The 27,250-nt window shown below is 41.3% G+C and overlaps 2 protein-coding genes across 8 annotated transcripts in view; one reads left to right on the forward strand and one right to left on the reverse strand.

Annotated features, from left to right (window-relative positions):
• Positions 1 to 11,693, forward strand: part of LOC103471072 (uncharacterized) — a 56,993-nt gene extending 45,300 nt beyond the window's left edge. For all 7 annotated transcript variants that reach the window (XM_081612063.1, XM_081612064.1, XM_081612065.1 and 4 more), the window contains 10 exons: positions 3,094 to 3,237; positions 4,725 to 4,824; positions 5,108 to 5,390; positions 5,485 to 5,959; positions 7,024 to 8,200; positions 9,425 to 9,528; positions 9,604 to 9,766; positions 9,869 to 9,987; positions 10,056 to 10,137; positions 10,567 to 11,693. In XM_081612063.1, coding sequence (XP_081468189.1) covers positions 3,094 to 3,237; positions 4,725 to 4,824; positions 5,108 to 5,390; positions 5,485 to 5,959; positions 7,024 to 8,200; positions 9,425 to 9,528; positions 9,604 to 9,766; positions 9,869 to 9,987; positions 10,056 to 10,137; positions 10,567 to 10,898 — 2,979 coding nt within the window. In that variant the 3' untranslated portion in view covers positions 10,899 to 11,693. The remainder of the gene's footprint in view (positions 1 to 3,093; positions 3,238 to 4,724; positions 4,825 to 5,107; positions 5,391 to 5,484; positions 5,960 to 7,023; positions 8,201 to 9,424; positions 9,529 to 9,603; positions 9,767 to 9,868; positions 9,988 to 10,055; positions 10,138 to 10,566) is intronic.
• A 2,870-nt stretch (positions 11,694 to 14,563) lies between these two features.
• LOC103471026 (LON peptidase N-terminal domain and RING finger protein 3) lies at positions 14,564 to 25,573 on the reverse strand. Its single transcript, XM_008419794.3, has 12 exons — positions 24,735 to 25,573; positions 20,876 to 20,994; positions 20,673 to 20,795; positions 19,982 to 20,098; positions 19,720 to 19,888; positions 19,552 to 19,636; positions 19,328 to 19,442; positions 19,116 to 19,237; positions 18,868 to 19,026; positions 18,615 to 18,777; positions 18,376 to 18,525; positions 14,564 to 17,288 (listed from the first exon to the last, which is right to left on the reverse strand). Exons 1-12 carry the CDS (start codon positions 25,390 to 25,392, stop codon positions 17,130 to 17,132), a joined length of 2,139 nt encoding a protein of 712 aa, XP_008418016.1. The 5' UTR covers positions 25,393 to 25,573; the 3' UTR covers positions 14,564 to 17,129.
• Positions 25,574 to 27,250: the final 1,677 nt, after the last annotated feature.

Below are 27,250 nucleotides of genomic sequence, written 5' to 3' on the forward strand. Positions count from 1 at the left end.
GTTGGAAGAAAGAAAGTTTTGTGAATTTTTCAAAAGAAATGAGAAAATATTAGTCTCTAACTGTTTTTAGTTTTTTTTTTTTGATAAGTAAAAATGCAATACAAAATAAACTGAGTAGCCACTACGACATCGTGAATATCGTTTGATCAGTTATTTATTTTGAGTCTTTCCACTTGCAAAGAAAAAAAGGAAAAAGCAATGCTGAAAAAAATGAAATGAAACAACAAAAGCAAAAGGAAAGAAAATAAAATGAGACAAAAAAGGAGCGATGCAGTTTTTGTTTTTTTTTCCTGGATTTAAAAAAAAAAGTTTACTTTAATAAAAACAGGATTTAAAATGTAACCAAGTGAAATACTTTACCCAAAACATACCCAAGTAAAAATTCAAATTTTAATTAATTTTTTTAATCTTTCCATACACAAGGCAAAACTGAAAAAAGCAAAAAAAAGAACAAGACGAATCTAGTTCAAGAATAGAAAATACACACCAGAAGAATAAAATCAGTTTTTTATGGTATTATTTTTATTTTTAGTCATTAAAAAATATGATTTCAAATGTAACTGAGTGAAATACTGAAGTAAAAGCAAAAGTTCAGGTTTTGTGAACTACTTAAGAGTAAAAAAGTACAGACAGGCTGTTACTTAGTTACATAAATGCTGGTAACCAGTTTACTAGCTTCCCGTCACGTTTCTGAACTGCTGCTATAACTAAAGTAAAGAAAAGAACTGCAGGAAGAGTCTCTGTACTGTGTGAGTGTGTCTGTGTCTGGGACGTTTCTGCTCATGTGATCACAGTGATGAGCATCTCATGATCCGAGTCTACACTTTAAACTCTTGGATCTAGATAAAAGCATTCTTCATATAAAATGAACCCTGCTCTCTCTCTTTCTGTCGCTTTTTCTACTTTTTTTTTTCTCTGTTCCTGCCGCTCAGTTCTTCCCTCGATGCTTTACGACTTTGCACTCCCGGACGCTGGATGCGGCGAGAAGCGGCCGTCTTTCTCAGCGGCTGGAGGCTCCGCCAGCAAACCGGGACAAATGAGCTTTTAATGACAGTGAAGTTCTGGTCGTTTCGGAAGCATTTCGGCCTAATAGCGCGTTCCCAATTGGAAAGAGTGACAAATGACTGGCTGAAAAGACGTGCTCACAAAAAATGTAAAACCTTTAAAGGAGATTCTTCTCTTAGCAGTGAAGTTCAGGATTCCAGTTAAACGATGAGTTTATGTTCCCAGTTTGAGTTACACCGCCTTGAAAAGTTTTCTTTTTAAAACATTTTGTCTTAATTTTCATGCGTCTAATTGGGATTCTACGTGCCAGATTCTGTTTAGTGCATCAGCCAATAGAATAATAGATGCTTCAGTGATGTCACTTCCTCTTGTTTTGGCCCACATGTTGGAAGACTTTAGTTAAAAGCTGCAAACAGGAAGAGATTTTTTTGTTGTTGTGCAAACTCAATCTCAATCCCAAACAAACTCAGTCCCTTTTGAGGGAGTGAGTTTGAAACTGATCAAAATATTCAGACTCCTAATTTTGAATATTTCCCACCGATTTTCTATTTGTGAAAAAGTAAAAAACGATGAAATAGATTGAGATTTGCTGTTGTAAAGTGTTTGTCTTGACCGACTAGTTCCAGATCTGTTTAATGTTTATTGATCACATTAATATCAGTGTCTGCATGTTTATCCCTCAGCGATCCGAGATGAAAAACATGCAAAATCAATAACTGGAACATTAGTCAATGTGTTTGATGTTTATATGCTTGATGATTTTGATGATGGCTTTGGACAAAATCTAATGTTTGTTGCTTGTTTCACATTGGCATTTTGAACTGCCTTGTTGCTGAAATGTGCTCTACAAATAAACTGGGCTTTTGTGGTTTGCCTAGAGCACGATAGTTAATAATAATTAAAAAAAGTATTATTATTATTATTATTTAGATTATCTTTCCAGGTAAAAGCAGACTCCTGGAAACAAGTTTGTAACAAGTTAAATACACAAACCAGGCCATTCTGAAGCCCCAAACGTCCAGCTAAGTGTTGCTTAGCGTTAGCCGTTTGCAGCATTAGCTGCTGGAGGAGGAGAGGAACTTTCTGCATGCGGTGAGCTTTAAAAAAAAAAATCTCCAAAAAGCAGAGTTCAAACTGATTTGATCCATATTGTGGGTTCTCCATAATCCCTGTGTGAGATGTTTCTGTGTTTTCTCCCCGTCGTGTGCGGGTTCTGTTTGGATTCCTACATATATAAATAAAGTCAGTTATTTACGATTACCAATTTACATTTAACAGCATTTGTGTGCATCTTTAGCTATGTTTATTTGCGCTTTCACATAAATCGTTGGATCTGATGTTTCTGAAATGCATAAACTCTCATTTAAGAATTGTATTTGTTTCATTTCATTCCAAAGGAGCACAGCCTCCCATCTGCAGCGCTGTAAATAACTATCATGTGCTGACAGGACGATGCTACTTACTGTGTTCACATGCGTTTCTGTTCAAACCGATCCTCACGCTGCTCTTCTGACCTTAAATGGAAGTGTGCAGGTTGACCTCTTCTTTCCCTGCATGTCACTTTTCTCTCTCGCTCTTTTTTCTTTTTTTCTACTTCTGACCCTTTTTCTCTCGCTTCCAGCCGCACTGACCTACTGTATGAATGTCTGTGTGTTCGGGGTGCATTCCGATGGTTAGCTCTGCAGTCAGCGCGTCTGCTTTTAGTTACAGCGCTCCATTCAACGCGCCTCCCCACCTCACGCCTTCATGTTTCTGTTGAGACGACGTTCTGCTGCTTTACATTTTACCTCAATGCTAACCGCAGCAGAGACCCCTAAAGTACCTCTGATTGTGTTAGTGTGGCCTGATTTTGGCTAAACCAACATTTTTCTACATTATTTTGAAGGTTTGTTTTTTTTTTTGCTGACTTTGTGGATGGAGTCATCTGAGCTCAGCAGGATTAAGGGGTTTCCCCCTGAAGTGTAGCCCAAAAAAACATCACGCGGTTTCCTTTCTCTTACGCCGATAAGTGCTGGGAAAGTGAAGCTTCTGTCAATAAGTTATGTGGGAAACACTTTGCCGAAACCTTCCGTCTCCTTCCCCCGCCAGCTGTCCGGCAGAGCCGTGAGCCCCCCTGTGGTTCCCGGGGACTTCAGCCAGCCGGCCAGTCCCTTTGTCTGCCTGGACAACTCTGCTGCCAAGCACAAGCTGGGCTTGAGAAACAAGGCCTGCAACAGGAGGAAACCCGCCCGGGTAAGACAGCCACACACATCCTCCAGTTACATGGCCCAGAAGGCTCTAGGTTTGGTATATATATATTTATATTTTAATTACTGTTATTTATTTTCCTGTTTGTGGTAACAAGCAGGGCCACATTCCTGGGCTGGAGTCAGTCTTGGTGCCCTGTCCAGCTCAGAAAAATTATTTTACTAATGAAAATTATGATACGTTAATGTATAGTCCTTCATCTCAGCGCTTTTGAACCGATGCATGGCAGGTGAAACGCATCCCCTGGTCAGCAGCTATGATGTTTCCCAGGAAATCTACTATAACATCAGAATTTCCAAATACTTGAGTATTGTTTGGATCATAAAAATCTTAAAATCTTCATTCAACTTGTCTAATATTGAGTTGGGAGTTTTAGAATACAAACACACATTTGTAAAAAAAGAGAAAAAAAGAAAAGTCTTTTCTGGCCCCCCAAACAATCGGGGCCCTGGGCTCCAGCCCCTGAAAGCTCTGTCTAAAGTCTGTTCCAGGTGACAAACATGAAATCGCTTTGAAGGTTTTGACAAAAACGTTATGATTAAAAACAAGGCATCCTTAAAAACGGTTAATTAAGCTCAAATTAATGTCTTAAATTCATAAGAAACAATGTAAGTTGGCCTGAAATACATTAATCGCAGGTCTTACATTTTGATGTGGCAGGACTTTTCTGTCAGGCAAATGTTTGAGTCGTATTCAGACATCATTCAGTTCTGTGACTGGGGGCAGTTGAAGCTACCGCTAACTAGCTGCTAATATACACTTCTATATATAATATACACTACTCGTCACTGAAACACAAATGTGTAAAATAAAGTTTTGTTTATTTATCATGTAAGTATAAAGATACGCACAAGACAAGAGAATACACACCTGGATCATTTGAACATGACAAGACTGTATTTTAGCAAATATTTTTTCCTTCTCTCACACTTTTATAAAACTCTTCAGGTCTATCATGCTAATGCTAGCACGGATGTGAACATTTAGCTATAGCTGAATTACTTTGATTTCTGTCCTCTTAGCAATACTGATATATTTCTTTTACCTGTTATTTCTGCTGCTCTACATTTTTTAATGCTGGTACTTTTTATTTTAGGTGTAAAATGTATGTAGCGTTAAGATGCTAACCGTCCTTTTCCCGTTCAGGTTTTAGTTAACTTGGAGGCTAGCTTTTTGTTTTCTTGTGATTAGGAGTCCTGCCAGCTACCTTATCTGATTTTTCCAGTCATAATTGTGGGAACCGATCAGTCCTATAAAAAAAATAAAACTGATTGTGCAGAAGGATTTATTGTATGCAAATACTGAAGTAATCGCACTGTGTCTGCAGCACACAGTTAGAAGTTACACTTCCAGAACGTTCACCCAACCTGGCCTAAATCTTGAGTCTTGTTCTTCTGATGACATTTTTGTTGACGTCCTCACCCCGTTGTACAGTAAGTAGCAGCTGATGATGACGCGTCATGTCTGTGCAGCGCCTGGAGTTGAAAGCAGAAGGCGACTCTGAGGCGGAGGAGGAGGTGACGGTGTCTCTGACGGCAGCAGACGTTATGGAGGAGCAGCAGACGGCAGAAGGTCAGCGCCGTTCATTCATCACTCAACACATTTCATTAAGACACACAGGAGTTTCTGAAGGCCAATAGCAAATTATAATTGTCACTTTTTTTATTTATTAGCTTTTTTTTTTTTTTCTTTACATATCTGAAGTAGAACCTGAAGGGAACTGGAGTTAATGATGGTGTTTTTATTTTTGTTTTGTTTTAATTAGTTTTTTGTTTTTTTTTACTCTTGTCAGTGTGTTTTCCTATTTCAAGTTAACCATGACTCTTAGGAACTCTTGTTTCTGTCTGTGACTCAGTCGAAAGTCAGGATCAGCTGAAAGAGGAAACAGAAGTGGAGGAGGAGGACGAAGAGGACGAACCCCAAAAAGATTCCTCCGCGTTCCCGCTCGGGGGTAACGAGGGAGAAGATGATGCGGAAGCGGAACAGGATGTTTCTCACACCCCGGACACTTCCTGTCCTCCAGAGTCCGGTTTCTCTGAGGAGGAGGAGGATGATGAGGAAGAGCAGGACGCCTCGGTTGATCGGTGCGCTCTCTCCTCCAGCTCCAGCTCCACATCCTCCTCCTTGGACAGTCCCAGGTGCTCCCACATCATTTCCTCATTCTTCTCCTCCTCCTTACTGTGTTGTTTTTTTTAACCTCCTCCACTCAAATAAAACCTGTTGATTTTCTAGCGTCTCACCAGAGCCCCCTGCTGGTCAGATGGAGCACCTGACTGGCCCTGCAGGATTCTCCTGCGCCGTTCACTCTGAGAGTGACTCTTCACCGGGGGAAGAAGAAAACGTCGAGGAGGGGAGCTCGCTCTTGGAGGAGGTGCTGAGCTCCTTGAAGACCTCTCACTCGCCCGATGTGGAGGTGAGCGGCGTTGTCATGGAGACGGAGGAGACAGAGGATGAGGCGGTGGAAGTTGACGAGAGGAAGGAAGAAGAGAATCCCGCTGGTTGTGAGGGCCCCGCCTTGAGTCCTGACACGTCTGATCGGACTGCCCAGGAGGAAGAGGAGGAGGAGGAAGAGGAACTTCCTCGGTCATTACAGGAGGAAGAGGTCGCTGTAGAAGAAGAAAAAGAAGAAGAAGCAGCAAAAATCATAGAGGAAGAACCCGAGGAGGACAAAGTTTCGGAGCAATTCATTCAGCACATTCAACACACTGTATGTCTTTATGTCCTTTTGAAAACTGTCAATAATAGTTTTCCAGTTATTTTTATTGCTTAATTTTCAGCTTCACACTTGAATAAGTTATCAAAATCAAAAACAAACACTTTAAAAAGCCAGAAAGTTTTACGTTTCACAGATACCTGGTGCTTCTTGCTTTTAATGGACTATAAGAACAAGATAAATCTGAAAGAAATTAATGAAAAAGATGTACCTGGATATATATATAAAATATATATATATAAAATATACATATACAAGAAGATCAGCATATCATTAATAAACGATAGTGGGGCCAGAAATCCTCTGAAACAGCTGTTTACAAAATCTAATGAAAACTTGGAGGAAGATGATTGGCTGTTGGTTCTACCCAAACTCCACTGAGCAATTAATCAAAGCCCAAGATGTTGTTATGGCTACAAGTTGTTTTTTAAAGCTGCGGTATGTAACTTTTATAAAAACAATAAAATAAAAAATGTACATATTTGCTAAAACTGTCACAATGTTGCGACAGTTTAGAGATATGAGAGATGATCTGTGAAAAAAATCAAACTCCTCCACTTCTTCTCTGTTCCAGTATTTCTGTATGTAAAAACGCAGCAGTCCTAGTCAGAAACAACCAATCAGAGCACGTAGGTGGTTCTCAATGTGCTACTGGTGGAGAAACAACTCACCATTACAGGAAAACCGTCTATCTGTCGTCATTGGTGGCTGTGCTAACTAGCATTACTATCCATGACAGGCTAGCTGTCGGTAAGAAGCTGTAGCATAGCAGTTAGCGCTGAGAGAAGGCCGAGGGTTTTTTCACAGATTACTTGCCTCGTATTCTACTTTCACGGCATAGTGACAATTTTGATAAATATGTATTATAAAAGTTACATACTGTAGCTTTATATGCTAACCTTTCAATATTTGAGGGTTTTAACCAGTACCTGACTTTGTCATCAGCAAATGTGTTAAACAAACTAAAGATTTGGGGAGAAATAGCACCGTTAGAAAACTCCTAAATTCCTCCAACAATGTTCAACAATGTCCATCATTTTTACACTCGTATTTTTCAGGATGAGGAGGGAGAGGAAGTTGAATCCGAGGAAAAAAACAAACAAACTATCAACCAGGAAGAAGTGGAGGGAGAACGGGATAGCGGCGAGGAAGACGAGGAGGTGGTAGAGGTAAAGGAGGAGCCAGAAGCTGTCGATGAAAAATGCCAGAACGAGGTGGAAGAAAGGGAGGAAGGAAGCTGTGTCGAGGTGGAGGAGGTGAGAGATGAAGAAGAGGCAGAGGAGGAAGCTGGAGCTGAGGATGAAGAGGAAATGACGGAGGGGATCCCTGACGCTGAAGACGAGGAGAATCTGACTGCCTCGTCGATTCAAGAGGAAGGTGAAGGAGATTATGCTGCCCCAGAGACGGATGATCAAATACTTCCCGAAGGGAACGAAGAGCAGGAAGTTTTAAATGAGAGCTCTGGAGCTGAGGAAGAGGAAGAACTCCAGGATCTTAAATCAGAAGACGTGGAAAGAAGTCCTGATGGAAATCAGAGTGGAGGCGACGTGGAATTGGGAAAAGACGGAACAAGTCCCCTCATGGAGGAAAAGGAAACTGAAGCTGAGGAAGAAGGTCGTCTTTCCTCCAGACGTCCTCCGCTGTTCCTGCCGGAGCCGCGCTCTGTTTCCTGTTCAGATCAGAGTCCCACCAGTTCCCCCAGTAAGACCAGCACCTTACACATCCATCTGGCCTCCCCCACCTCAGAGAAACCCAGCTCTCCTCTCCAGCTCGCTGCTGTAACAGAGCCACTTTCCCCTGCAGAGGAACCCACAGAGTTTAACGTGACAGAGCGGATAGAGGGTGCGAAAAAACCAGAAGAAGAAGAGGAAGAAGAGAAGCAATCAGCGCCAGAACTAGGTGATTCCTCCGGACAGGAAGCGCCATCAACACCAACGGATCAAAGCAAAGTCCGCTTCACCGTCGCCCCGGCGTGGCAGCGGCTGCAGAGCCACCCCGCCTCCCCGTCAGCCGCTCCGGCGCTCTGGGACAGGAGAGCCGAGGTGGATGCAGTGGAACGGAAGGAACGGGACGTGAAAGCAGAACCCGGCAGCCCGGCCGAGGTGGAGGTGGAGGCGGAGGCGGCACCGAGTCCGGTCAGAGGGAGGAGTTCAGAGAGCTTCACCTCCAAACCGCAGAGCTACGCAGCGTCCGCTCCGGCTGAGGCCCAAACCGCAGCACCGGGGAGAACACCAGGTGAGAACACCAGGACTCTAACGGGCGTCAGAGTTTGACACATTGTGTAGTTGCCATGGTACCTACACAACAAAATACGAAGTTCTGAAATATGTGTAAAGTTACAGCCTAGAGCAGGGATGACCAAACTTTTTGCCATTAGGGTCCTAACTCCAGGGTCACATTTAGTTTCTATTAAAACCGAAAAGCTGAGCCAGACCTTTTTTTGTTTAGCTTAGTTTTTGAACAGGGCACCAAAACTGGTTCTAGCCCATGGCCCCTTATTCTTCTAATCCGGTCCTGCTGAAAATATATATTTTTTTTTTTAGACATTTGTGGTTTTATCTCCTCAGTAATGCACTAAATGGACAATATTTCAAATAGTCTAAATGTTGTAGAAAAGGAATCTGTCAATTATTGTTGAGCCACAATACAAACAGGGTCTTTCACAGTCCCTGTATTAAATGACAAGTAAATATTTTCTAGGACTTTGGGGTTGTTTTAATCTTTGTTGTTTCTTTCTTCTTCTTTTTTTATATGTGGCAATAATGGTTGCGTAGAATGTGCTCATTTTAACAAAGTGTAATCAGTGAAAACAGAAACAATGTTGATAAAAGAAAAACACTTTGTCTTGTACCGAATGAAAACCCAGAATTCAGTTACTCAGAAAATTAGGATTTTGCATAACATAAATTCAAATAAAAGTCTCTTTTTTAAAAAAAAAAATATTCTAAGGTAAACGTCACATGTGCCAAACATGAGGCCCAGGAACCAAATGTGTCCCTCTCTAGCTCTTTATGAGCTTCACATAGAAAGAACCTTAAAAAAAAATCAGTTGTGCGCTTAAATATTATTTTATCAATCAAATCGAAGCAGTTTTTATCTGAATACTTCCAAACTACATGAGTGTGAAAAGATTTTTAATATTATTTAATTATAAGAAGTGCTCTTTGAATACACAGGTAGCTGTTTGTTCATATTTTAACATGTTTTATCATTACATTTGTTCACATGGACATTCATAATATTATGAAATTAGTTTGACACCCCTATGTATAGGAATCTTGACTCAGCATCATTAACTGAAGTTATTGAAAAGTTTGGTGGAAGGAAAAAGTATGGTCAAGTTGTCATCTGCAAGCCATTTACCACCTGCACTTTCTAAAGCTACAGAAAGGCAGCGTTAGTTTCTCTAACTCCTGTTTGCTGGGAGTGACTCTAACCTGTTCACGCCGTCACCTGTAGAGAGCGCTGCGGTGGCAGAGGCCAACCCAGACAGTCCGTTTGGGGTTCGGCTGAGGAAGACGTCGGCTCTGCTCCGGCTCGGCTCAGAAGAGGTCGAATCAGAGGTAGGCAAACACAAAGCAGGAAGTAGAATCCAATGCAAACGTTCCACTTTAAGCTCGTCGTCGTTTGTCATCCAGCCTCAAGTCGAGTCGCCGACACATCCGCCCTCCGCTACAGTTGAGTCACCCCAGCCAATCAGCAACAAGCCCCCCGCGAGCCATCCAATCGGCAACAAACCCGCTCTGCCCAGGAAACCGGAGGTCCACGGAGATGCCGGAGTCAAACCAAGACGCATCTCAGGTCTGTGCCGCCAACCCGTCCAGTCCCGTCCAGTCCCGTCCCACACCGTCCGCACGAGTCGGTGATCTGACGCCGTCAACCTGCTGTGTCGTGTTCCTTCAGAGCCGCCCGCAGCCCGAAGTGCGCCCGGCGGGCCTGATCCCCCCAGCTGGATCTCTGTGGCCAAACAGAAACAGAAGGTTTACAAAGAAACCCCACTTAATGAAATTACAGTCAAGAAGGTAATCATTTTATTTTTGTACAATATTAATACATGTATCACATTTACAATGTGTTGCTGTTTCAACAGGAGGAACAGGAGAAGAAGCCGGCGTTGCCTCCATGCAGGGAGCAGAGCAGCTTCAGCAAACCGCTTGAACCCACCAGCAGAGGTCAGCACCTGCAAAACACTGGAATATACAGGAAGCACCGCAATAGAGCTCAAGTAAACAAAAGTTGTTCTTATGGAAGTGGATTCTCATTGGAGCAACACTGCCCCCACGTGGTAAAAGAAAGCTACTGGAAAACAGACCAAAGACTAGCCATATTCAAGACGTACCATGATTATGTTTAAGTTGAAATCTACAAACAAGTACAGTATTTTCTGGACTACATGTTGCTCCAGAGTTTAAAAAATGCGACAGAAAGAGGGGAAAAAAACATATTTAAGAAGCACTGGAGTAAATGTCGCTTTTAGGTTTTTCATAATTTCAATGTGCGCAACTGTGGTCAGTGGAAACGCAGCTAGTGTCACCTGCAAACATAATAATTGAGTCTAAATTCTCTATTTGATTGTGTGTATTTGTGTTTTTTTCCTTCAGTGTCGGTAGAAAAGGAGACCAGAAGGACTTTCTCTGTTCCAACTCCGGTGCCGCCTCAGCCCCCGAAGCCCCCGCTCCAAAAGCCGCAGGCGCCCCCCACCCTAGCGAAACCCTCGTCCCAACTGGACTCTCCCCGCTCCTCCCCTACAAAGCCCCCGCCCGTTCTCTCCAAAACACCACCGGTCGCCTCGCCGAGGACTGTCCCAGAAAAGCCTGCCTCCCCGCAGCGGGGCTCGCCTCCTGCCGCTCTGCCCCAGAATGAGCCCCCCTGGATGGCGCTCGCCAAGAAGAAGGCCAAAGCCTGGAGCGAGATGCCGCAGATCGTCCAGTGACAGCTCCCGGTGCTCACGACCCAAAGAAAGTTTTTGCGGGCCAAAACGTAAAAACTCTAAAGCACCGCACTGCGTTTGCACGTTGTATCGCCGGCTTCGGGCTTTCTGATTGGTTTCTAACCTGCAGCCCTGTAGCTACAAACAGCTTTTTTTTGCTCTGCCTCCACATGTTCTACAGCCACGTCTGTCTGAATCGCAGAAGTAAATGTATCCATATTTCTCTCAGTCTCTATTATTATGAAATAAGGTGCCTAAACCAGACAAATTTTCAGGAAACTACAACTGTAACTTTTATCTAAATTAAGAGTCAAACATCAGCTAAGAACATAGGATCGTGGCAGAAGCCATCCAGTTTGTAGAAGAGAATCAGTCTGTTTCATTCTACAGCGAGCGGACGTGTTCTGCATTTCCCTTTCCTAGTGTGAGGTGGTTTTTTTTATCTCTGTGACGAAGAAAGTCCTTCAGGAAGTTGCCTAACGTTTTCCCCAGAGACTAAACTAATCACTGATTGCTGCCTCAGCAGGTGTGCAGCGATAATGAAAGTGTAAACGCGCGCTCGTAACCGCAGGATACGAGCACGCGTCCCGCAGACAGTTGATATCCATAACAAAACATCCTGTTCAGTACCGAACCCGAGCGGTCAGCATCCTCCCGTCTCCGGGACCGAGCTTTGCTCACTTTTATTTACGTTTTGTCTTACAGTAATTATTAATGTTACACGTTTTATTTTGCATTGCCTTTGGAGATTTTGTCTTGTACATAAAGTGTACAGTTATAAAAAGAAATCAAGTGACACCATGTTCTTCTGTGTGTGTGTGTGGGGGGGGGGTTGGTCTGTTTTGTGTGGGATAAGGGAGGAAATCGTGTCTTGTGAAAGCTTTCAGACTTTAATTTTAAAAATTTTGCAACCACAAACCTCTAAATTTACGTGACAGGCTCATTGTGGTGCATTACAGTTGAGCTCATTAAAAATTCCTTATCTTTTTCTGTCCTTTTTTCACATAAATAATATTGTAAGAACTGTTTGTTTTTCACTCAAACTATCTGACCCAGATTTGATGAGAAGAACGTGCAGCTTTACGGTCTTCTTAGAAAACGAGAACCTCTTCCAAATCTACCACAAAACACAAAACTGAACTGTTAAGGTGACTTCTGCTTCTGTTTTCATTTTGATTTTAGAAAGGCAATTGGAGGAAGAAGTAGAAGAGAAAAGCTGTAATGAGTGGAGATACTGAAGATGGAGAGGTGAATTGCATGAGATATTTGCTCATTACCTACAAGGTGAAAGGTGATTGAATGTAAAATTATTTTATGACGTTCCGTTGTCAACAACATACCTGGAGTGTTGCGTTGATTCTTTAATGCTTGTTTGAGAAATCCTTCAATCTCCATGGCAACCAGTCAGCTGTGCAAAACGCCTGGGTGGGCCTAGCCCCGCCTTCAAGGCGCAGCTCCTCCTCTGAACTGGAGTTTCCAAGCGTCAGAGCTTGAACAACCCTTCCCCACTCAGCTCCTTCAGACAAGCCAGCAGCAATTAGCAAACACCTGGGTCAACTGGGCGTTTGCTGATCTTATTATTCGAGCTACTTCTGGTTAAAACGTTGTTAAAGGGCTAATAGAGGAGCCATGTGATGACTTCCTGAAGGCGGAGTTTCAGAAACGGCAGGAGTTTTTAAAGAAAGAGACCCAATTTCAAGGCACTGAATTACAAAATCTAATTTAGTTCTATTTGATATAAATACCCAAAATAGTTACTTGATTGTGTTATAAAATGGCACTATATGCCTGGAAAATGCATAATACTGCCCCTTTAAGGAAACCCAAGTTGCACTGGTTAGTGTTTATAGGTACCATGGCTTAAAACTCTTTTAAAACATGTAAATATGACTTGGGCTTCTTCAAGAGTAACATACAGACACTGAGTGTACAAAACTTTCACCCCTGGTAGAGAATACTCTTGCTCGTTCACATGGATGTAATTAGGCCACACCCAGCTAAACCATGTTGGACACCTATCACAGATCAGAAAAGTTTTGGCAGGAAAAACAACACATGATCACAGTCTGATATCTGTTCAACTCCTTTTAACCTTAAAGTTATAGAACACAAAGTGCCTGGAAAACTAGTGTTGGCGCACACGCGCGCACACACACACACACACACACACACACACACACACGTTCATTCCTGTATGGTTTTGTGTTACTCTGCATGGGAAGCTGACCTATAGGGGTTCCTGCTTGCATAAATGAATCTAGGACTCGAGCCAGCGTTTGTGATGCATGTTTAACATGCAGAACAGGAAGCCATAACGGCTGAGCTTAGATTCTCCAGATGTCTTTTCTGGGTGAGTTAGGTAACACTGCTGCTGCCTGGCCTACTTCTGACACCTGCACGGTCGCATTCACATGTAGGCCTTAAAGTCGATCAGCCAAGACGTACGATGCATGCGAGACCGTGCCAAGTATCCATGGCGATGGCTGGTAGTTGTTGACCTTCTCATGTTCGGGTTATATAACCAGCCAAATTGGCAGGATGCGGACGAGAGAAGGGGTTCTTATCTGTGTCCCCTAAGGGCGCTTAGGTCCTAAAGAAAGTTGTGGAGACTCTTCGAAAAGGCAACATTTGTGCTCTGAAAAGATACACCATTTGTGTCAACATGGCGTGTCACCCGTCTAATCATGAAATTCAGGCGTTTCATTCACCTCCAGGGGAAACGGTCCATAAAATAGTCTATGAAGTCTGCTATAGCATGCAGACTACAAACACGTATGTAAAAATACACTTGCACTTGCTCAATTAATTCAAACAGCATTATTAGCAATAAGTCAAGTAATAAAATCTACTTAGACCTACAAACTTCATAACATTTCATCCAAGCCTCACATCACCGAATGCAAAGCAACATTTTGTCACCTTCCTAAAATAATGGCCTATGTATTTATTTGTTTTTTTTACAAAAAAAAAATATATATATATATATATATATATATATATATATATATATATATATATATATATATATATATATATATATATATATAATGTTGGCCAAAAATAAAACTGTCAACTCCAGTATAAGTTGGAGCAAATTTGATAAATGGTGTTCGTTTCTAGAAGGACCCGTCAACTATCATTGCTACGCAGGAAATTGTAAAGCGAAGCTGATTTAGTTCGAATTAAAATGTAACCCAAACGTTAAGTAGGCTACTATTTAAATCAACTATTGCTAATTTCCATCATGTTGAATTGTCTCCAATGAACATATTATTTCTCATTTGGCTTTTAATTTTGAGTCTTAATTTCTGATAACATAACTAATGTTGCTAGGTTAGCCAGCGAACTAGCTTTCGTGTTTCGTGTACAGTACTTAAAGTCAGCAGTCGTGAAATAAATGATATTTATCAGTCGCTTCTCTACGACAAGATTTAAAAAATATTGTTCAAAATTTACATTAAGGATACAATGTTAAAGTGTATACGTAAAAGGGAAGCCAGCTATTGCGTTGAAACATTTTTGATGAAGTGTGAAGTATTGGAAAAAATAAAAAACACTAAGGTGTCTTTTCCCTTTTATTATTGTGCGCATTACTATTGTTCCATTAATTCATCAAAACAGGATCTGTCCAGTTTAAGACAATGCAGAAAATCCAACCAAATCGTAAGTAAAACTTTCAGGCTTTATTATTGCTACATGTGTTTATTCCATTACCATATTCACTCACTGAACATGTTGGGACAAGCAGACAGGATTTCAATATAAAGTCAGTCTGTACACATCAATCCAGACACAAGTTTGTCAATAGATCAGATATATCTCACTTATGATTTTACATTGGACATTTCTATAATTAACAATTATGTAGCCTATTCCCTTTCATGTACTGCACATATTAGCAATAATGATCTTTTTTCATTTTCTATAAATAACATTGAAAAACATTAAATATAGGGGACAACTAGCTTGTACTCAGGATAATTTATAATTAGTAAAATGTCATTCTTTACATTTCCCATTAAAACTGTCACACAACACCCTGAAATTAGGCATGGGCACGTGGCCGATATCCAGGTATACCAGGTATAACTTAAAAAGTTATGGTTTGAGAAATGTTCCATCATGCAGAATTTTCTCCAGCTAGTTGGAGGATAAGAACAGTGTCTGAACGCCCCTCTTCTACCTGTTGTTGCGCACTGCTGGTCAGCTGGCTGAGTGAAGACTGCTAGATTTTTTCTTTCCTCTCTCAAGTAAGAGAAAATCAGATATTTGGAAATATTCAGTTTATTAAAAACATGGATGGTCACAGTGTGGAAACTAAAAGAGAATCGCTTAATAAAGGCATGTACATTTTTGGTTAATTAAAAAAAAACATACAATTATGATTTCACTCAGCGCTGTTAGAATGTTATACCAACCCATGCCTAAATGCTTCATTTCCAGTACATGTAATTGTACAGCAACCTAATTTCTCTAATGTCCAGCATTACATTGCTTTGGCCCTTTAGAAATTATTACAATGTGGATGAATTGACGAGTTACTTCACATACACCGACACACCAGACAAACACCAATAAGCGAAGAAAATTCAAAATACAAACAACTACGTTGACATAGAAACATATTAAAAAAAAAGAAAGAAGAAATCAAACCTTTGTATACAAAATAAAATGTTTTTTTAAAGGTAAAGCCAAACAATCTCATACATTTTTCAAAGATTTGCTTTTGCACGTAAAAACAATCATATCACAGACAAGAGCAAGGCCTCGAGATTTGTTATTTTTCTCTCAAAAGTATGTTTCCTCTTGTTTCATTTTGTTAAATCTGCTGCGGAAAAATGTTTTAACCTGGTCGTGGGGAAAACTCGGATAAAGCGACTTGGAAGTAAGTCTGGTTTGTAAATGGATCTACTCCTTTGTGTGAGAACAAAAGGCACTGGCCTTTCCTCGCTGCAAAATTCCTTCACCAGATACTATTTTAATATGCTAAGTGTCCAAAAAAAAACCTCTTATTTTGTTTTAAATATGTTTCCCTAAAATGTGGTTTAAAAAAAGAAAGAAAAAAAAGAAACATGTCTAGTGCAGCTCCTTTTTAAAGCTTCACACTGATAACCACGGTATCGACAACGAGAGGTTGGATCAGAGGAAAGTGAGCAGCCCAGTATCTCTTTCAATGTATAATGTAAACAATGTCACTTCATGCATAAATAACCAAATAAATAATAGCTATCAAACAAAACAAAAAAAACAGTCCAACAAAAGATTGGGAGCCTTAAAGCAGACCATATATGACTGTTCGATCTGATGTTATTTAGATGGATGAAAAAGAGACAACTGGACGAAGGATGGAAGTTCAGAAGCTGAAGGAAGCCCGTTTTTGCTACTTGGAAGAAAAAAAAAAACAATAGTAAGGCATAATTATGTGATGAAAAGTCATAAATATGAGTTTCAAAGTCCTTGTACTTATGAAAGTCAAAGTCATAAAGCACATTCTTATCATTTCCAAACCTTCAAAGTCAATATTGTGGTTTTGAAACTCATAATTCCGTCAAAACCCAAACCAGTTTTTACCTATGTAATGGGGTTCTACAGTAAGTAGTTTTAAAAGGTAAGTTTATTTTGTTATTATAGCAAGACTATTTGAGATATCAAAACTAATTCTTGAATGCATTTACACAAAAAAAAAAATATGTCGAGTTGTTTTTCTTTATTTTCATATCTATTTGAACAGATTAGTGACCGCTTTATTTCAAATTCAAACGTATCTGAAAAGGAAGAATTGCTTTTGGTGTCACTTTAAAGCAGATTGACCAGTTGGGGGATGTTACCTGCTGAGCTCCAAATAAACTACAGACTGCTGCAGGAACAGGAAGAAACTCAGTGGAACGTAGACAGATGAAAATGACACAGAGGCTTTTCACAGGGTACAGAGAGAAAATCAGAGTGAGCGAAGTTACGCTGAGCTGCAACTTTGTGGCAAAGCAAGATTGCGATACACTTCAGTTCATTCACCAAACATAGCTCTGCGAGTCCTCCGCCGTTCGTCGTTTTCCTGCCGAGTGAAAGTAGCACGAGGAAGATATTCGATCGAGAAACTCCTTGTTTTATAAAGTTTGCCGTCGAAGTGCAACGGTGGCTGTTATTTGTGCGAAGAAAAGGAAGAACTGGTCGTCAGCTGCTCTCGGGCGAGGGTGTTGTGCGCTTGTGCGTAGCTTGTTGACGTCGTTTGTCAGGTCACCGGGGCCTGCTCTGCAACATGAAGAGCAGGACTTTGCGGATGCCGCTGAGGCGATCTTTCAGGGAGGTGAGGGCGAGGAACGGCAGCTGGGCCTGGCCCTCCAGAGGGAGAACAGCCAGTAGCCACCAGCACCAGGAGGGGCCGTTGGGGCTGGCCTGCAGGGACAACAGAGACAGAGCAACACCGGGTGAGACAATCAGTTTAATTTTTATATTAAATTGGTTGTTCTATTTATTAGTCTAACAAAAATCGAGCAATCTGATAAAAATTCTTTTGACACACTCGGCACATTTTTCATTTAACTACGTAAGCCTATTTTATACGACATTAAAATAAGAAAAACATTTCATTGTCTATAATGCATTAACATAGCATTTCTTTAGTGAGCACTTGGTCATTTGTAGCAAAGGATGCATCTGTGGCTAAAAAAGTATGTTTAGCATCAACACATGAAAAGCTCAGCCATTTCTAATAATTGGATAGGAAAATATGCTTAATAGGAATTAAAAAAATAAATAAATAAAAATGAACCAGGTCAAGCTAAAACTAAGACATTTGAGTAGTTCTGGGTAAAACACATTTAAAGACAAAGAAGGATTTGTTATAAATAGATAGATTTTTATTGAACTTAGTATTTTACCTCAGGCACCTTGTTGGGCAGCTAAGAGGGTCTTTAGGACTATAAGCCTTTTCTGTTTCATTGATACCTGTCTGTGATAAAGGTGAGTTAAAATGACTCGTTAACGATAGTTAATTATCACTTTGATATAAATGAGGCTTTTATGTTACTCCGTAACTTGTTTATTTAATGTTTTTAATTTCTGTTCTAATATGAGCGAGTTACCTTTGTAACAGTGTTTGTTTGATGCTAACAGGCTAACCTTTTAACAATTTTTTTTTCAGTTGACGCTATGTTTAAGTTAACATTAGCTTATAAATGTAGTGCACCTTCTACTTCACATTGTTTATTTCAGCTAACAGAATCAAACAGAAAAAAGAAAAGGTCAGAAAGCAGGCAGTCCATATTAATGCCTTAGAACGGACTTTTGAGATTGCCTGTAAATACTGTGGAGAGTATTAAAGTCAAGCTAGCTGTCCTCCTGTGTTTAGCCTGGCTATCTAATCATGAGGGGTTGATGAGGTGTTCCAGCAAATCCTCACAATGCAACATACAATCCTACCTCCATGCAATACCCGCCTTCACTAGGATGCTGTGTTCATCCCAAAAAAGTGTGTTTGTACCTGGGGTTCGGGGTCTTTCTTAGGCATTGGTCCAAAGTGTCCTTCGATGCGTTGCTTCTGCTCAGCTTTCAGAGAGTTGACCCAGACCAGAGCCTGGTCGTACACTGCATCATGTAGCGACTGCAGCTCATGCTCTGCTATGCCTTCCACCTGCAAATATATGAAAAGACACAACTTAGACCTTTAACCTCCATTTTTAGGTCTATTTAAAGCTCCTTCCCTCTCAGTTCTCATCCCACCTTCACATCCTCCAGATACTCTACATCTGCCGTGTTGTATCCGTCCCTCTCGCGGTGTTGAATGATTTTAAACCTCCGTCTGCCGATCGTGTCCACCACTGATCGGCCGTCCGAGAAGAACTTGACGTCACGGATCTCCAGCAGACACCCGTAGCCTACGAATCTGTGGGGCAAAAGGGAAGATGCGTTGTGTTTTAGGCGTCTACTTTAATTTCAAGAAGTGCCAAGATGACAAACTGCCTCTGCCACTAACCCTTTGAGGTCGTCTCCCAGACACATGCCGAAGCAGTTGGTTCCCGTCTCCATGCACCTGCGAATCATCAATCGGTAGCAGGGCTCAAAGATGTGGAGCGGACACGGCACGGTGGGGAAGGCCATGGTGCACACGAATATAGGCACGCTTTTATTGAGACTAAACCAAAACAGGAAGGTGAGACGATGAGTTCAGTTAAAAGTCAAGAAAGCGGAAAGAAGAAGAGCAGAGGGTGTTTACTGACGTACTTGGAGAGCTCAGCCATCTCCTCCTCGTGCATTTTCTGTCTCTCAATAAACTCAGAGGGAAGATACTTTGATATCAGGTTCTCCATTAATACCGTCTTACAATATTGCCTCTGGACCAAGTACTGGGTGGAAACACAGAAGGAGAATTGATGAATCAGACGAAGCAGAGGCCGACATTGGGAGAAATATCATATATGTGACCCAGCGCGTACCTCAGACAACTCTTCTTTGCACAGTGGACACCTGGGGTTGTGGTCCAGGCATCTCTCCAGGCACTGAAGACAGAAAGTGTGCCCACATGGCGTTGTTACCGGCTCGTAGAACAGCCTGGACAGGAGACACACCCAAAAACCAAGAGCATGATAATTAACTTATTTTCCAGCTTGTTTTCTTGTGACTGGCATGGGATAGTTCAAGATGCATTTGACAGGCTGACCTCATACAGAGGGAACACTCCAGATCCATTGGGTCCAAGAGGTCACTGGACATGGCACCTAAAGAATCCAGGCCCTGAGTTGGTTCTACAAAGAGATACCATCAGACGGTGAACAACACAACCTCCCCTAGGAGAAACAGCACAGTTGTGCTAGAGCGTTAAGCTCACCACACTTGGATTTCTTCTGGTGGCCGATTTCTTCCTGTGGTTCCCCCTCTTCTTCCACGTCCCTTCGTTTCCGTTTAAGGAGATTTGAGTCGGTTTTTCTGAGACTCCCGTTGGACCTCCCAGCTGCTGATGGAGGAAGCTCTGTGAACAGCAACCCAGGACTGACGGTCTAAAAATGGAAAGAGCAGTAGAAGAAGAGTCCATGAAGGAAGTGGTAGAAAGAAAAGGTGTCAGATTGATTTCGAAGGAGGAGCACCTTTACCTGGATGGGTTCAGTTTTACTGCTTTTGATGTGTGCTCTGGAAGACAGGAAGTTGGTGCAGCCGGAGATGTGTTCAGGAACCTGATCGGTGACTGGAGCCAGGAAGTCACTTAGAAGCTGCGAGGTGACAGAGGGTAGCGTTCAAGTGACCATTTTGTTGTAAATCCCTACAGTTTTATACTGATGAAGATACATTCTTAAAACTGAAGTAAGGCTGCAACTGTATTTTAGAAACCGGTTATTGATCATTCTGGCAATTGATTAATCAGATTTTTTTCTAAATGGCAGATTCTGCAGATGTTTTTTTTATGTAGCCACTTCCATCTTTAACATACAGAATTAGAAATATGTTAAAAGATGTAAATAAACAAATAATTCCACTCCTTCTTTTCTCTTAAATGCAAAATGTGAATATGTTTGATGCAGTTTTGGCTTTATTGCTCCTTTGCATATGTTTTTTGTTTCAGAAAATGAAATTTTTTTGAGTCAGTATACTCTATTTAAACAATTATTCGATAACAAAATTAGTTGACATTTATTTCAGTATTCGATTAATTGAATTATCATGATTAATCCAATTAATCATGATTAAGCCAGTTAATTGTGATTAATCTGATTAATCGTGTTTAATCCAATTAATCATTTCATCCCTACAGTAAAGCCATGTTGAAGTGATCAAAGATATGCTTACCTTGTGAGCTTCAGCCTTAGCCAGTCTACAGTCCGGCTCTAAGGACAGACAGATCAGGTACTCCTTCAGAGCATCTTCAGTCCTGCCCAATGACACCAAGGCCTGGGCCTTACGAACATGACCCTGTCACCACAGAGACAGTCTATTACTTTCCATTCCAACCGTAATGAAATTACGCTAAATAAAAAGGATGTGAGTCTTACCTTGGTCCAGAAGGGCATCAGTCTGCAAGCCGTCTCTGCGTCTCTCAGAGCCCAGTCATGGTGCTTCAGACTGGAGTGGATCTGAGAGCGGTTACTGAACAGGATGTGGTCTGTGGGTGCTGTGAGATAAACACAAAGAGGAATTAAAGATGAGGATGTTTTTTGTATTGCTCTGTTAGTTGAATAACTATTTATCATGCAATAAAATGCCATTTTGAGGGAAAAGTACATTTTCCCTCAAAATGTACTTTTGGGGGTCAGAAATATTTGGAACCGGACAAAAATGTTCAAGGATGTTTCATAGCAAATAGGGGCAATTCAATACCCCTGGAAAACTATTCAGAAAACTTAAACTGATATTTTATCTAGCTTGTTCAATAAAAGAAAGCAGTCCATGCAGATGAGACCAAAATGTAGCTGTTTACCTGCATGTTAACGGCTACGAATGGCAGAAAACTGGTGATCAAAGTTGGTCAAACTAGATATTAGGGCTACAACTAACAATTATTTTATTAATCGGATAATAAATTGCCACGTTCTGCAAATAACAGTTATGGCTTAATTATTGCTTTGAGTGTGTTGTTCTTTCAGCAACTGGCCCTGTTTTTGAGTCTGTATACTGCAATTAACAATTGATTACTAAATTAGTTTATGATTATTTCAATAATGGATTACTCATAATTAATCATTTCACCACTTCTAGGTACAGAACAAACCTTGCAGAAAACCTGTTAGTTGTGGCAAAAAGAAAATACTCGGCGGCAATAAATGCAGTTGCCCAGTCTAAGTAAAAGCATTTGACCTTCAAGTTGCAGTTTTTCCAGCTCACTCTGACTAAGCAAACTAGAACAGGCAAACATTCACTAAGCTGGTAGAGGACGGTCGTACAAACTATTTACTCAGGAGAGGCGAACACAAAAGCACACCACACTTTTCAGATTTTATTTGTAAAAACAACCATGAATCGTTTTCTTTTTAATAGTATTTGCAACTCTTCTAACTTCTATGAGGCTAATTGCTCAGTATACAAACTGTTGTTACACTTAAAGCTTAATTTAAGCATACATGCTTAATGAAGCATATACGCTCCATAGTTATGTGTCAGAAGAGTATCCTACAAAAAACGGACCAGCTTCCACATTACAAAATGTGTTATGAAAAAGCACTGCTGCCTTACAAAACCATGCACCACTATCAAGGTCACCCATGTTGCAGGTTTCATAACTATAAGAAGTTATGCAAATGTCGCAGCCGGGCCCTTCGAGAATCAAAGCAAAGCGCTCTCTGGCTCGCATATTAATTCACTCACACCAATAAGATTTATCAGTGGAAGTGCTGAAAAGGCCCGTAGGCGAAGGGGATTATTTATACATGCAGATCCGTCCAAGTAGGACATACGACGTATTGATTAGCTGCGAAGCGACTTTGCAGACATGTGCTAATGAGAAGTGAGAGGCCAACTTTAGAAGTTTTTTTTGTGATAATTGCATCACAAACTGTGAGTCACACAATGGGGAAGATAATTTCTGCTTTTCTTTTCTGCTTCACTTATCATCAATACAGTGTAGAGCTGATCTGTTGGCTGTTTTTTTGTTGTTTTTTTTACAATTCATCAGTTAATAATTGGATAGCAAAAGATACTTAATAAGAGAGTGTCACCTCATAATTTGAACCAGCCGAAGCTAAAAATGCCACTTGAGGACATATTTATGTAAAACATATTTCCAGACAAAAAAAGGTTTTCATCTAAAATCCAAAATGTGTTTGATTTTTGTTTGACTTAATTACTGCTCTGACTGGTGTTATTATTTTCAGCACGTCCGATGTTTTTGAGACTATATACACTGGTAAATGATTAATCGATTACTACATTAGTTGACAATTATTTCTATAATTGATCATGATTAATCCAGCTGTTTCCGCTCTAGTAGGATACGGACAAATTGGCTATAATGGAATCTGTTGTTTTACCCTTTAATGTCAGACATGCCAATTCTTTTTGAAATACTGATGGATTTATGCTGACATCTGATTAATGGTCTCAATGACACTCATGTTTTTCCACCTTAATGTCTCTCCTACTGAGCATCTAGCACCATTATGTCCTGGTATCCCACTGACATCTAAACTGCACATGTTCTTCACAAAACATTAAAAGTACTTCAACGCAAATGGAAAACTTTCCATTTGCAATCTTATGTAATATTTCCTGGGAAACAACTGTGGTTCAGGCTTGGATTATCCTCTCCCGAAGACGATGCTTGATCATATGAACAACAAGCTGAAAAAACGTGGTTTTAACGTTTATTGAGGTTAAATGTTAAGTTTGCGTCTGTCCAAACAGGGAGGTTTACACTTTAGTGCTAGGAACCCAGAAGTCAAAGACTGAACGTCTTAAAACTGAGCTGTTGTGCTGTGACTTCAGAGGAATCCCTATTGGTTATACATGTTAGTAGGTAGAGATATACTTATTTTTTCTTTCTTTCTCTTACTATTTTATTCTCCGATGACGCTCGTAAATCAACAAACCAATTATTTCAATGGGATCTGAAGTGACAGGCCAACATTAAGACTAATTAGAACCATATACTATCTTCTTTTCTGGTATTGGCTGATGAAACATAGGTGGTAGCAACCTGCTATGGGGACGGAGGAAGAGGTTATCCTACAAATAAAAAATTATTTTTATTTAATCAGATTTGGATTTGTCTTCTTATAAAATGTTTAACTATGGTGTAATCAGGTGGCTGAGCAATAGAGCAAGTGCTTATCTTTTTCCCTGCCCTTCTTTTTGTCAAAGTTTATTAGAGTAGTCGTGAACCCCCATTACCGTTTGACTTTCACACAACATCATAGCAAATAGAGAAAAACTCCCAAAATAAAATAAGACAAGACCAAGTCTTAAACAATGTGGTCTCAACACAACAAAACTATATCCTTCGCCTCCAACTCCACAAATATCTTCTATTTTTGCAGTGGTCTTATCACTGAAAATCCTGATAAGACACACTAAGGCTGTAAAAGGACAAAATGTGCCAAGCTTCGAGGAGAACTGGTACATGTACATGCCAGCGTATCTACTAAAGGAAAGACCAGAATGATGCATGCAATTAGACTCACATTACTGAGCCAGATATCAGCTTACACAAGCATGCTGCTGGTAGCTAAATGAGGTCAGGGCATGCTTCCCAGTCAGAAGGACCTTTGCTTACAATAAAAACAGACCTGTTGATCCTGAAAGTGTGTAACTAGGTTATAGTTCATCTATAGCGTCATACGTTTAAAAAAACACACTAAAAGAAAACAATGCAAAAAAAATGTATCTGGTTTGTTTTCTTTATTTATTTATCTGAATTAAAGTTAGAGCGCAACACAATGAACGGAACATTTATATATAAAGTTTCCACTTGTTTCATGTCCGACCTGGCACTTTAGTACTAACGTGACCCGCAATGGTACCCTTGACCTATATTTACTGTCTCATTGTTTCACGTTACACAATGAGTGGGGCGGCTACGTGCTTACGTAATATTTGGTCCACTGGCCCAGCCTACATAACCGTGTTATCCAACACATGGCGGCTGCCCTCAGATACCGGAGAACATTCAGGGAGCACCGCTGTCTGTCACTCACTCCGTGACACACTTTCTGTACCAATGAGAGTGTCGTGTCGTTCGCTGGTGGTTTTATAACACCACACAGCATTACAAACTAGTAAAAAACACAAGTTAAAAAGGTCAACCTTTGTCGTTCACTGGTGGTTTTATAACACCACACAGCGTTACAATACAAACTAGTAAAAAAAACACAAGTTAAAAAGGTCAAACTTTGTCAGGACAGGCATACTGGTAGTAATTACCTGTCTGTATGGCTTGGTTGTACTTCTCCAGCGCTGCTTCCATCTTCTTCTCGGCGTACAGCCCGTTCCCCTCCCGCCTCAGCCGGCCGGCCTGCTGGAAGCTGGGGAACCACTTGGCCAGCAGGCTGCTGAGCACCACGTTCACCCTGTAAGTCTGGAGGTCGGCCAGCCTGGAGCTGTCCCTGCACTCCTTACACACCACCGGCCGCTCCTTCTCTTTCATCTCCCTCTCCAGACACTTCTTACAGAAGCAGTGTCCGCACGGCAGAGTCACCGGCTCGAACAAAAAGCTCAGACAGATCCCGCAGGAGAAGTCCTCAAACCCGCTACCTGACCCACAACCCGTCCTCCAGCGGCTGCCATGACTCCCACCCCGGTCCTGTCTCCGGATACTGTCCGACAGGTACCCAACGAGGTTGGACAGGTGAGCGGGTTTGAGTTTGTCTATCTCGGATGCTTGTCGGTACACCTCGAAAGCTTCCGCCACTTTGCCCCCGAAGGCGAGCGCGTCAGCCCGCTTCACCATCAGCTCCAGCCGGCTCCCAGGGTCCCCGGCACACGCCAGCTGGCACTCGTAAATATCCGCCGCCAGCTCGAAGTTGTTCGCTTGGAAAGCTTCCGCTGCCAGATGCAGCATGCTCTCGCACTCAGTCCCCATACGGAGCGCGTCTCCTGGAAGTCTCCCGCTTCTTCATCTATTGAGTGGAGCCTGAGTGCTCGGTGCCGAGGCTGCCATTCAGCCTCCGGCTCCACTGAAGTACAGACTGCTCTGAAATGTTAGCGGTCAAGTTCAGGAAACATAAAATTCTCAGTGGAGTGAGGAGAGAGAGGGAGGAAAAAAAAAATGTTATGTAAAACAACTGGGTCACGTGACGCCGAGCAGCTGTTCTGATTGGACGAGTCGAGAAAAAAAACAGTTACAAAACAAACCCGCATGTAATAGTTTTTCTCTGCTGGGGCAGGAGAGCAGGTCCTCTAGGAGCCTGTCTGACCTGCATTCAGGATATCAGTCAGCAGAGACGGGCTGCAGGTGTGTGTGTGTGTGTGTGTGTGTGTGTGTGTGTGTGCGCGCGCGTCGGGTGGGGGACTAAATATTATAAATTCTCCGGTGTATGATATGTAATGCACATTGGATAACACTGTGTCCACATTTTGTCATGTAACAACCACAAGCTTTAATGTGTCTTAATGGAATTTTTATGACAAACAATGTAGCGCAAAGAAGAAAATGGATCTAGCAGGAACATCTGAAAAGTGTGACAAGCTTCCAAGTCAATACCTTGAATGGTTTCTCTACAAGCTTTGCACATGTTGAGATTAAGAATTTGCATCTTCTTGTTTTCAAAGTAACAAGACTAATTGGAGGCAGTGTGTGAAATGTAATTTTCAAGACTTCCCACAGATGTTTGGTTAGCTTTGTCTGGACTTTGAGCCATTCACTCATAAGCATATTGCATGGCTAAAGTCTTCCATTGTAAATTTGACTTGTTCAGAGCAGTGGTGTCCAAACTGGAACATTTAAACTGCTCACAAAGTTTATTAAATTAAAAATTCAAAAATTATTTTATTGTGATTCTTCTTTCTTTTTTTTTTCCTTTTAGTTTCACCAGCTCAAAAATAAGCTTTTTATGGAATCTATTAATCCTTATACATTTCTGCTAGAAAGGGCCTTGGACTGTTGTTTTATTAAAAGGCAAAACAGACAAATTCCACATTTTTTATCAACTGTTTTCTATTTTGTTGGCCAAATTTGTGGTATTCTTGACATATGGTCAGGGGGCTGAACAACATCATTTCAGGGGCCACAAATGGCACAGCCCTGGTTTAGAGCCATTTGCTGGAAGCTGAACATCTTATCCCGTCTTTAGCTCCGACTGCTTCCCTGACCCCTTATGAAGAAAAATACCCCCAAAGCCTGAAGCTGCCACTATATTTCACCATGATGATATAATATTCTGTGTAATTTTGACCATCTAGAGGTGTTGGTCACCGTTTGGGATGTCCGATACGGCGACATGATACGGGAATAAAAGCTGAAGCAAATGCCGAGTTATCAAAATGAGACAGAGGCCAAGAAGCGCAGGTGGTTTTATAACTGGAACGGCTCGCTGGCGCTCTGAAGTGCAGCCAGTCTTTGTTGCATAAAAACTGTTTGCATAATTACAAAAAAAAAACCTCACTCTATGTGACATCTTACTTAACAATCACAGTTCTGAATCTAGCTCAGTGGAAGTTTCCAAGGGACTTCTTGCTGTTGCACATCCAGCCTATTGCCTCTGTACCTCTGTTGTTCTTCGTTTTGCTCCACGTTTGAATGCAAATCCTGAAATTCTGTAACGGCTTCATAACATCAGAGTTGAGCTGAAGGGATTTTCCTCCGAATGGGGAAGATACTATCCTACACTGTATAAGTAGCTTCTCCTTTAACCAGTCAGTGGTGCTTACTGCAGTCCCCAAATAAAGCCTGTTTGCTGAAAGCAGTTCAGGTGTGTGTGTGTGCATGTGTGTGTGTGTGT

The sequence above is a fragment of the Poecilia reticulata genome, chromosome 10 (assembly GCF_904066995.2).
Source record: "Poecilia reticulata chromosome 10, P_reticulata-male-v2, whole genome shotgun sequence".
Lineage (NCBI taxonomy): Eukaryota > Metazoa > Chordata > Actinopteri > Cyprinodontiformes > Poeciliidae > Poecilia > Poecilia reticulata.

Excerpts from the sequence above, each read along its gene's own strand:
- LOC103471026 (XM_008419794.3), bottom strand. The coding sequence starts at position 25,392 with ATGGGGACTGAGTGCGAGAGCATGCTGCATCTGGCAGCGGAAGCTTTC. Across the intron at positions 20,099-20,672 it reads CTAAGGCTGAAGCTCACAAG|CTTCTAAGTGACTTCCTGGC; the intron begins GTAAGCATATCT and ends GTCACCTCGCAG. Across the intron at positions 19,027-19,115 it reads GAGATGGCTGAGCTCTCCAA|TCTCAATAAAAGCGTGCCTA; the intron begins GTACGTCAGTAA and ends GTTTTGGTTTAG.